The sequence below is a fragment of the Suricata suricatta genome, chromosome 7 (genome assembly GCF_006229205.1).
Source record: "Suricata suricatta isolate VVHF042 chromosome 7, meerkat_22Aug2017_6uvM2_HiC, whole genome shotgun sequence".
Classification (NCBI taxonomy): domain Eukaryota; kingdom Metazoa; phylum Chordata; class Mammalia; order Carnivora; family Herpestidae; genus Suricata; species Suricata suricatta.
The window spans coordinates 1,578,256-1,589,752 of NC_043706.1; the positions used below are offsets into that span (position 1 = coordinate 1,578,256).

Here is an 11,497-nt window from a genome sequence, read left to right on the forward strand (position 1 = left end):
TGGGACCCAGGCTGCGGGGCGGGGGGCGGGGCGGCCGCAGGTGGGACCCAGGCTGCGGGGGCGGGGGGCGGGGCGCTGCCCCCAGCTCTGGAACTCCGGGGAAGAGAGTTAGCTGATGCTGGTGTGTACTTTGGGGCGTAAGGGTCAGGGAACAGGGGCTTTTCTTTTTGTTTCTCAGGGAGTGATAAAACACACAAGGCCAGGGTAGCTGTTGGCCAAATCTGATTTCAGGGGAGATGGGCTGGTGAGCGGGAGGGTAGTGGGGGAGCAAAGCTTGGACCCGAGGAAGAGGATTTGTTCTTAGGTCTTGTGGTGCCGCAAAGCGCCTGATGCCCCTGGGAAAGTCCCCACACTGGAGGTCACCAGCCACCCTGTGAAAGTGTGTGTAGGAGCCTTAGGACACAGGCTGGGGATTCCATGGGTGACTTGAGGTACCAACAGGTTTTAACTTTAAAACCAGACAAATTCATTCAAAAACGCTGCCTCACTTGTGGCCTTAAAACAGTTACATCCCTTTTCTTGGCCCCTCCCTCCTCTGTAGAAGGTGGAGAACGCCCGTGGTCAAGTGCAGGGACCCCGGGACAAGAATCCTCTGGACGGCTCGGTAGAGCGCAGGGTGCTGGTCCCGCCAGATGGGAGCCCGCCCTCCAACCGTCAAGGAAGACGCCTTGAGACGTTTTCAGTGCAAACGTGTGGTTTTAGTGCAGCGCAGGGGCGGGGCGTGGGCAGGGAGAGCTGCGCTGGGGTCGTGAGGGCTGACACTATGAGGGTTGACACTGTGAGGGTTGGGGGACAGCACGAGTCTAAGGAATTTGGAAGCAAGGCTTCCAGGACCTCGAGGGGCTGGCTGCTGCTACATAAGGTCATTTATTGTAAGGCCTCCGTCACGAGACCCTCCGGAGGTGTGACAGGGGCCGTGTTTGCTGACGGTCGCTGACACCTGTCTAGGGGCCGTGTTTATGGTTGGTGAAGTCACACCAGGCAGGGCACGTGGTACAACGTGAAAGGAGGTCCCCAGGGAGCTGCAGGAGTGTGGCAGTCTGCAGGCTGCAGGAACCCTGCCTGGAGACTGCTCCTTCTCCCATCACCACAAAGTTGCCGCAGGTGTCAGGAGAACCCAGGAACTTGCATTTTTAATATGTCCCCAGGTGACACTCGTCTAGGTCTGCACACCGCTTTGAGCGCACTGTCAGTGGGTCCCTGTGATGTGTGAGATGATGCATGTAAGGTGCCCAAAGGCTCCGAGCTGCTGTAAGACCATTTCCCCTCTCCAAGATGAAAAGAGGCAGCCTGTGGGAGGTGACCGTCTATGCCGGCCATTACCGCTGGTTTGGGGTGGACTTTCAGCTGTAGAAACCCATCCTGTGGCTAAATGGCGGCATTTTAGAGTATCCTGATCCCTTCAGACTGGAGCGGAACTCACCTCAGAGTTGGGAAGATCCAGCCTTCAAGTCTCCAGTCTTCTTGGGGTTCTGTATCCCACTTACAGGGCGATATCCACGTGAGAGACAAAGGTTGGAAGTTCCTGAGCCCAGGGAGAAGGTGGCATGAAGGCACACACGTCACACGGCCCTTGGAAGGGTTTCCATGTGTTTCTTTTTTTAATTTTTTATTGTTTATTTTTGAGAGGGACATAAAGAGCACAAGCAGGGGAGGGGCAGAGAGAGAGAGGGTAACACAGAATCTGAAGCAGCTCCAGGCTATCAGCACAGAGCCCAACAAGGGGCTCAAACCCATGAACTGTGAGATCATGACCTGAGTTGAAGGCAAGCACCTAACAATTTTTTTTTTTAACTAAGTAGCAAGAAAGGCAAATAGTAGAAAGGGTTTTGCATGGAGCTGAGGTGGAGGCTCGGGGGACACAGGGGCACAGATGACAACTCCTTAGGGGCTTTCGAGGCCAAAGTTCCCAGACGTTTGGATTAACGTGTGCGCTCCCGCGTGGACAAACGTCCAGACACCTAGGCAAGGCGCGAGCCCAGGGTCAGCCGCTGCTTCCCCTCCCCCCTCCTCCCCCTCCTCCTCCTGCTCACTCTCCCTTTCCCCTCCCTCTCCTCCCCTCCTCCCCCTCTCCCCTCCTGCTCCTCCCATCCTCCCCCTCTCCCTCTCCCCCCTCTTCTCCTCCTCCAGGACAGCGGAGGAGCAGCTACAGACTGGGGAAATGAAAACAGCGTGCTCCCTCTCCCTGTGGAGCTCACCCACAGGCAGTCATCTTACTGCTCCAGGCTGTCCTGTATGGGCCAGATCCCTGCAAGCTCATGTTCAATCACTGAAATCCTCTGACTTCGGTGCAGTCTCCTCAGACAGGAACAGCTCAGCCTGTCGCTGGGACTGGCCTGCTTGCGACGCAGCTGCTGGTGGGCCGGCAGCTCCCCCCTTCCCATTTCATCCTGGAGGGGAGCCTGAGGGTAGTGGACAAGGAGACAGGGCTGAAGGGCTCGTGCCTGTACCAGGGAGCACCCCACTGTCCAGGGTCTGGGGGCGGCCACCGTGGACCCGGACGAGGAGCACGGTCTTGGCCCAGTTCTGGGGGAAGGAAATCACAGTTTAGGAACAGACAGATGAGAAATGGATGTACAACCACAGAGATGTCTTAAGAAAACTTGAGAATTGCTGGGGATGACTGCAGCACGGTGTTACGTGCAGTGACAGAGGGCGGGGGACACTTGTGATCTTCCAGTCATACAGGGCTTGTGCCACACACGTGCACACACACACACACATGCACACGTATACACTCACGCGTGTGCACATACACGCATGCACACATGATCACAGACACAGGCTTTTCTTTAACATTAATTTTTTAAGTAATCTCTACCCCGGATGTGGGGCTCAAACTCACAACTGTGAAATCAAGAGTCACGTGCTCTACGGCGAAGCCAGCCAGGCCCTCCCACCACAAAAAGGGATTTCACCTGCAAGACACACATTCTAGTGGTGGCCTCACCATAACTGAAAATACTGCTGGGAAAAGTCCCTTTGGCTCTTAGATTTCCGTGGCACATGAAGGATCTTTGAGCGCTTCGCAAACGTCCACGGGTGTTGGGGAGCGTTGTTGATCTTACCACGTCATTGGGGTGGTGTTTTGTTACATCCTAGACGGATTGCTACACGGGGGTGACCGGCACCATCTACGAGCACGGCGCGCTCACGCTCAGTGACGGGGACTACGTCCCGTTCAGGCGGTTCGAGGGCAGCACGGTCCTCTTCGTCAACGTGGCCTCCTACTGTGGCCTGACGGCTCAGTACCCTGGTAAGAGTGGGCATTCAATCCTTTTGTACCAGCTTTGTCAGAGGGCCATGATTCCAGAGGTTTCCCTCATGTGTCATTGAGGGAGGGGGTGGTAGTCATGTGCCCCCCTCAGTCCTGCCACCCCTCTACTCCCGGGGGCAAAACAGAATTAGCTCCAGATTTGAGAAAGTGTAATCAGAGTCCACTAGGCCGGCACCCATCACTGAACAGGGTGCTTTGCTCTTGGACACCCTAAGGAAGAACATTTACTGTGGGGAACTGTGGGGCTCCTCAGTAAGAACGTGCTAGAAAGAACTTGAGAATCTGGGCTTGTGTTAGTTGCTTTGGGGAAGGAATCAGGGATGGAAGCTTTGCCCTGAACTAGGCACAGAGCCCGAAGCAGGGCTTGAACTTAGGAAGCTTGCGATCATGACCTGACCCGACGTGGGACACTTAACTGACTGAGCTGCCCAGGCGCCCCGTGAAGACCTAACCACAGTCACAGAATGGCCCCATTTCCTCACTTCCTGGCAGCATCTAGTTGAGGGCAAAGCTTCCATCCCTGATTCCTTCCCCAAAGGAAGTCCCCGTTACATCCGTTTCTCATCTGTCTCTTCCTAAACTGTGAAATTGTGCATAAAAAGATATTCTCAAGTGTACAGATTATAGAAAGATCTGACATTTAAAAGAATCCGGTGGGAGGGGGATGACTTAATTATTTTTTTAATGTACAATCAGCCCAGGGAAAAATCTGAAAAGCTACAGACTAAATTTTTACTTAAGTTTTATAACATCTCCAGATCTAATCATAAGAGCCTAAATAAAAGTTTATTTTCTTTTAATTTTTTTAGAGTTTATTTATTTTTGAGAAAGAGAGAAACAGAGGATGAGCAGGGGAGGGGCAGAAAGAGAAGGAGACACAGAATCTGAAGCAGCTCCAGGGAGAGCCTGACACGGGCTGGAACTCGGGAATGGTGAGGTCATGCCCTGAGCAGAGGTTGGATGCTTAACCAACTGAGCCACCCAGGCGCCCCTTAATTAACCGTTTAATATCACTTAGCAAGGAGGGATTTTCCTCCCTTCAGTTAAATTTGAAACAATATAGTTAAGTTTAAAAGTTATGAAATATAGGGGTGCCTGGCTGGCCCAGTTGGTAGAGCCTGTGACCCTTGATCTCACGGTTGTGAGTTCAAGCCCCACACTGGGCATGGAGCCTACTTACGTTAAAAAAAAAATAACAAAGTTGTAATGTATAAACAGCAGTTCCATGGAATGAGAATCTGCTTTTAAATGTTCAGTTTTAACTTAAATTTGTGCTGAATAGGGACTATATTCACAACATTCAAAATGTAAAAGATACAAAAGGCTTTAACAGTGAAAACATCCACATTTCTTTCTTTTTGGGAAACCCGTGTCATCAGTTTATATTTTACATTTTCATAAATCTTTAATGTCTATGCAGGCAGTTATCTCCTGTAGAAATACATGAATACATGCAATTCTGCACCTTGCTTTTTCACATAATTGAGCAGCTTGGATGTTATTCTGGATCAGTACGTGATGAGTTTCTTCATTTATTCGAAGGCATAGTTTTCCGCTCCGTTGCTGTGATATAATTTATTAAACTAGTACACAAGAATCTTAAAGAGGGTCTCCTTCAAATTTTACTCCAGATGAGGGACACTGAGAGAGCTGAAGGAATTTGCTGAAGGACTAGAACCAGGGTGGGCTAGGTGTTTCTGCCTCAGGAAGGGAATATTCTTGAGGGTCAAAGAGGAAGGAGAGCGTGGACGGTCACTGAAGAAACACAGAAACAGGAAGGCGCTGTCACCTAAGAAGAGGTTCTGAGGGAGGCCCCAGCCGCAGAGCACAGAGCGGAGTCTGAGTGGATTGGCCGGCCCTGGTAATGGGGACTGAATAGTGGGGGCTGGGAGGGGACACCGGCAGGGCCCGGACACACAGGTCAGTGGGAAAGAGCAGTTAGGAGTTTGTGGCCTGGAATCCCGGTGAGGGTCCAAGGAAACGGAGCAGACAAGAGGGTAGAGAATGCTCTGGAACCAGGCTCCGAATTTCTGCGCCCAGGTGACAGTAGCAGACAGAGCTCCTGGGAGGAGGCCTGGGTGTCAGGTGTGTCGTCCGTGGGGGGTGAGTAGCTTGTCCACTGTGTACACCTTTGCCTGGGAAATTTGTGGTCAATCTACCACGAGGCAGGCCGGCAGGGGCATTCCAATCTGCCTTCCCTTCACAGTCCTGCAGCCCCGCCCTGCCTGCAGGGCTCACGACCAGTGCTTTCCAAGAAGCGCCTCCACTGGATGGTGCTTCTGGGAACCAGCACACAAGAACAATGGCCGCTGTTGGGTCTGTTTCCGGAAACTTCTGTTTCGGCCTTTTGCTCTGCCTCCTCGGTCTCTGCAATTTTGAACTTCTCCCTCCTAGTCCTCAGTTTATTCATCTGATCAATGGGTGCATCCAGGGTCTTTCCCTGCTCAGGGTCGGGCTGCCGGCCAGGGCCCCCATGCTGCTGTCCTCCCGCAGAGCTGAACGCACTTCACGAGGAGCTGAAGCCTCATGGCGTGGTCGTGCTGGGCTTTCCCTGCAACCAGTTTGGAAAACAAGAACCAGGAAAGAACTCAGAGATCCTCTCAGGGCTCAAGTGAGTGCCTGCTGGGGACCCTGAAGAGACCCCGCCAGGATTTCCCTTCCCCCCTCTGTGGGGAGACCACCTTCCTCTAGAAACTTCCAGGGTGGGTTGTGGATCGTTGGGTCCAAGAACATGGTTGTGCAGCTTCGATGCATATTTTGCAAACCTGCCTGCTGGCCGTGCTCAAGCATGCACTCTTTCCCGCCTTGATGCGGACACTCAGGGAATGTCTAGCGGGAAAGCGGCACTGGGTGACTGGGAATGTGGGCAGTAGAAATGAGTCGGGAATCCTAACCTTAAAATAGTGCCTTCCAATTTTCTTGGACATATCTACTGGCTCCATTCAGCATGACGTCCTGACTCCCAGAGACCTGTCTTTCCTTCCCTTCTCTGTCTTCCGTGTCTCCCACTTTATCCTTCGTGGTGGCGCGATGGTGGTCTTCACCGTGCCTCCTTGTCCTAGTTTGGGCCTCCTGGGAATATCCTGGTTCACTGCAGGTACGTGCGTCCAGGCGGCGGCTTTGTCCCCAGTTTCCAGCTCTTTGAGAAAGGGGATGTGAATGGGGAAAACGAACAGAAGATCTTTACCTTCCTGAAGGTGAGTGCCCATACACCTGGCAGGGCTTAGTCATAGGTGGGCACCTCCTTTTTAGGATTGCAGCTGGACTCCTTGGAAAGAAACGCCGAGACAAGTTCCAGAATCATGGCAATGCCCATTGTGAGGCATGAGCTTCAACCACCGGAAACCTGTGACCTGTGACAGAGCTGATGTGGACAGGCGCCGCTTACAGAGTGGCAGGGATTCACTCTGCACCGGTCACTTATGGAATCCCTGTCGGGGAGCGGAGCCCAGCCACAGGGAGCCCAAAAGTACTAATAGGGCCCAGCCTGTCCCGGGGGCTCGTCTCCTGTCAGTGAGGCAGACGGAATACGTACCGCAGAGGGCCGTGTGGTAACTGGTCTAGCGTCCCCAAGTGTTAGAACCACAGAAGGCCACAGAACCACCGAGCTTCTCTTAGGCCCCTGGTTCCCAAACGCTGGTCTGCCACACAAGTCTGGTCCTCGCTGAAACTTTCACCTGTTGCAAACTGGGGGGAAAAAAAAGACAATGTGGGAGTTTTTTGCAAAGCTCATCTTATTGAATATAAAAGACCATCATTTATTCTGATATTGTTAATATTTGGTTAAATCTTATAAATTGCCATCTGTGTTGCTCAGAAATGGTGACACTATTGATTTTTCTTTGACCTAATCCTTTAAAAATCTGTTAATATTAAAATTTACAGTCAAGTAGACTTTTGATTTTTCTTATTGTCAAAATGTTGGTTATTTTACATTAATCTCCAGAAAACAGTTATTAATCCTTGACCAGCCGAGGAAGCCCCAAACTCTGGGAACCACTACTCTAAACCAAACCTTTTTTTTTTTTTCCAGCTAAGAAAACCGAAGCTATAGAAATGATAGGACTTAGCAAAGGAAACAGGAACTATTACGTTACTGAAGCACCAGGGGCAGACCCGGAAGGGAGGAATATTTTGTCATCTCTCTAGTTCTTGGTTGCTGTATGGGTGACGTTGCACTGAAATGTGTGGCTCACTGAGGGCGTGCCAGGTTGCTCCTATATTGACACATGGGATGGGGAGTAGACTCTAGGGTTCCAGATAAAACTGGACCACACAGAAGCAGGAAAAAAAAAAAAGCTATCTTCTGTTTTTCATCTCTCTGCTCCAGAACTCCTGCCCACCAACCTCTGAACTTTTGGGCTCACCAGATCAGCTCTTCTGGAAGCCCATGAAGGTCCACGACATCCGCTGGAACTTTGAGAAGTTCCTGGTGGGGCCCGACGGGGTCCCGGTCATGCGGTGGTTCCACAAGGCTCCCATCAGCACCGTCAGGGCGGACATCCTGGAGTACCTGAAGCAGCTAAAAACCAAGTAGAAAGGGCCAGAGGCCGTCAGAAGTAGCCACCTGCCTCCCGCCTGAAGGACTCGGTGGAACGCTGGGTTCCTTGCCACCCAGTGTCCCTGTGACCAAGCCCTCCTGGATATGCGTGCATGCCAGTGTGTGTGTGCTCGTGTGGGTCCAAGGATAACCTATCTCCCCAACTGTCTGCTCCCCAGATATCAGGTTTTCCCACTGTGTTACAAAGGAAAAGCAGATTTCAGGGTAGATGGCTCAGACTACCCAACATTCCAGAAAAACGTGAGCCCCAGAAGTTCTGGTGTCTGTCCTTCTCCATTCTGGAGGGTCGAAGAAGGCAGAACTGGCTGCAAGACCCTCAAGTACCCCTTGTGACCTCTCCTGTCCTTGAAGATAGACCCGGGCGTCAAGCTCTCCCTCTCCGGAATGAGGCCTCCAGTTCCCACACCCCGCAGACCCTTCCGGGGCCTCTGAGGTCCCGGCAAGGGCAGAGGCCGGGGGCGGTGACAGGAAGGGCCTCTTCCTGCCAGAGGGCCCCAGCCCCTCAGGGTTGGACCCACCCCAGCCTCCTTGGCTCCTTCCCCTTGGTGCTGCTGGCCATCGCACCGGGACAGGGGTGTCCCTTCATCCGAAGGCAGGGCTTTGTCCTCCCGTGCCCCCCGCCTCTCACCTCTTCTCATCACTGACTCAAATAAAGGAATTTCTGCAGCATCTGGCCTCCGAGGTGTCTCCCCGCTCCATTACGGCCCTGCCCCCCTCTACGCACGCTGTGTTCTGTGTTTCCCACACGCTTTCTGGATGCTTCCCTGCCCCTCCAGACCCCAGGCGGGGCCGGCGGCCGCGACCACGGTCACAGACCTCGCAGAGGCAGCCGCCCCCTCCCCCTGGGGGCGCACGTGCGGGGTAGCCCCACTTCTCTCCGAGGACAGACATTCTGTCTGTAAAATTCCTGCTCACAGTTAAAAATGTAAAAGCACAGAAAAAAAAAAAAACAAGAAAAATGTAAGAAAACATCCCGCGATTCCGAGGGGGAAGGCACGTGCGGGGAGGACGCCGTCTCACCACCTCGGGCGGGCCTGTCCCTCCTGTGAGCACCGATGGCAGAATCCCGGAAATAGGAGGAGCCTGTGAAACAGCCGTTTTTCTTTTCCCTTTCAAACATTACTTTGAACGAATTTCAAATACTTTCTGCTTTTTAATTAAGCGTTCTGCACGCAGACGTAAGGACACTGAAGCGTCGGCGGTACCGCGACCCGGGATAATCCGGGTGTCACCTCCGTACGGCACCGTGCGAACCCGCAGGGCCGGGACGGCCGGGGGGACTCGGCCCCGGGGGCCCGGCGTCCGGAAGGGACGGGCTGCCCCGAAGCCCGGGGGCCCGGCGTTCACGCGGGCCTCGGGAGGACGGGCCCCAACGCGGGACTCCGAGGGAGGCTGAGCTGGGGTCCGGCCTCCGGCTGCGCCCCGTCCGAGGCCGCAGACCCCAAGGAGAACGTTTTCCAGGCGTGCGGAGGTTTTGTTTCTCGCAGACAGACCCCAGTCACCTCGGGCCGCAGCCCCGCAGGCCTCGCCCGGCGGGCGGGGGAGGGGCGGCTCAGCCTCGGCGCGAGGCGGGCCCGTCGCGGGGCGGCGCCTGAGAACCCGCAGGGACCTCGCGGGGCCTCCGAGGCTTCCGCACCTGCTACTACTTTCCGGTGAGGGTCTTCGGGCCCAGGAAGTGGGGGCAGGAGGCGGGGCCGCACGGGGTTCGGGTCGGCAGAAGCCGTGGCCGCTGCGTGAGCGCTGACGCTCGGCGGAGGGTCCCGAAGCCGCGAAGAGGGCTCGGCTCCCCCCGAGTGGCTCTCCGGTGTCTCCAAGAGCCCCCCCCAAGCGGCTGTGGAAAATGCAGGCTCCGTCCGTGATGCCCCCCGGGGGCTGACCCTGCGGAGGTGAGGCCGGAGCGGCGGGAGCCCGAGGGCACCGGAGGTGGGGAGCTGGGGCAGGTGTAACCGAAGGCGGCGGCGGCCGCGAGGAGAGTTAGAAGTCTTTATAAAGGGGGACCCGGAGGGGCGCCTGGGGGACTCAGTCGGTTGAGCGTCCGGCTTCGGCTCAGGTCATGATCTCGCGGTTCGTGGGTTCGAGCCCCAGGTCGGGCTCAGTGCTGACAGCTCAGAGTGTTATGCCCGTATCACGGGGGACCCCAAGAAAGACGCACCAGAGTCCAGAGTCAAAGCCAAAAAGCAAGGGTCGTTTATTGCAGGTTCGAACCTGGGCCTCCGCCCACTCCCAGCTAGTGGAGCAGAGAGAATCAGAGAGCCCCGAGCTGGCGATTTACATTTCCTTTCTAGGCAGATGCACACAAGTTCTGGGGCGTGTCACAGCTATAGAATGGGCATCGGTCGGAAGTATAAGTCAGAGCATGTGGAGCCAATTGATTGGGTCCCGCCCCAAGCGTCATTACAGAAGCAGAATGGGTGGGGGTTACAGCGACAGGCTCTGGCTATTGCATCAGATTAGAGGGTTTTTTTTTTTTTCCTCCTGGGTTTTTGGTCCTCTCATTCCCCCCTATCTCTAGTACCGGGGGTCCAATCTTGGATCCCTAAATTTGTTCATGGTTTACTGGATGGTATTTGGTTTTGAGGACCATCATGGAGATGTTGTTGAGTTGACCACGAATGAAGGTTATGAGCCTGGTGAGGATGCAGGGTCCTAAGGTTAGGAGAAGGAGTAACAGCAATAGGGGTCCTGCGATCGCTGAAAGTAAGGTTGTTAACCAAGGGGATTGGGTGAACCAAGACTCGAACCACCCCTGTTGTTGTTCTCGCTCCCGTTTTTGTTTTGCTAACCCTTCTCTGACTTTAGCCATAGAGTCTCGAACTACCCCGGTGTGGTCAGCATAAAAACAACATTCTTCTTTTAAGGCTGCACATAGACCTCCCTGCTGGAGAAAAAGCAGATCTAACCCTCTTCTGTTCTGCAGGACAACTTCAGATAGGGAGGTAAGAGATTTTTCTAGATGGGTGATGGCCTCTTCTATTCTGGCTATGTCCTCGTCGATGGCAGTCCTGAGGTTGGTGAACCCTTGATGTTGGACAGCCAAAGAGGAGATTCCGGTCCCTGTCCCTATTACACCTAGACCAAACAGTGTGGCCAAGGTTATAGCTGTGAAAGGTTCCCGTTTGGTCCTGGTTATTTGTTCAATTGATGATTCTCCCGTCCATAACTCATATATGTTGTATATGTCATTTTCCTCACGGTAAATGACTCGAGGGAGCACCAATACCATAATACAATACTCTGTGGTCGCATCAAAAATGTTCCAGTTTACACATGGGGAGTTTCGTACCCTATACAGAGCGTAGGGGAGTAAGACTACCCAATTAGCGCCAGTCTCTATGGTCAATTTGGTCAGGGTCTCCTTTAGAGTCCGATTCATTCTTTCAACCTGTCCTGAGCTTTGGGGCCTATATGCACAATGTAATTTCCAATCTGCCCCAAGTATGGAAGCCAATCCCTGACTTACTTTGGAAACAAAAGCAGGTCCGTTATCTGACCCTGTCATTGCAGGAAATCCATACCTTGGTAGAATTTCTTCTAATAATTTCTTCGCTACTACCTGTGCAGTCTCGTTCTTAGCAGGAAACGCCTCTGTCCATCCTGAAAAAGTATCTATGAACACCAGTAAGTATTTGTAACCATATTTTGTAGGTTTTACTTCTGTG

The 11,497-nt window shown here is 53.5% G+C and overlaps 1 protein-coding gene across 1 annotated transcript in view; it reads left to right on the forward strand.

The window, feature by feature from the left end:
* Positions 1 to 8,507, forward strand: part of GPX6 (glutathione peroxidase 6) — a 12,901-nt gene extending 4,394 nt beyond the window's left edge. Inside the window, exons 2-5 of the mRNA XM_029945342.1 lie at positions 3,103 to 3,256; positions 5,771 to 5,888; positions 6,375 to 6,474; positions 7,608 to 8,507. Of these exons, the coding sequence (XP_029801202.1) occupies positions 3,103 to 3,256; positions 5,771 to 5,888; positions 6,375 to 6,474; positions 7,608 to 7,814 (579 nt within the window). The 3' untranslated portion in view covers positions 7,815 to 8,507. The remainder of the gene's footprint in view (positions 1 to 3,102; positions 3,257 to 5,770; positions 5,889 to 6,374; positions 6,475 to 7,607) is intronic.
* Positions 8,508 to 11,497: the final 2,990 nt, after the last annotated feature.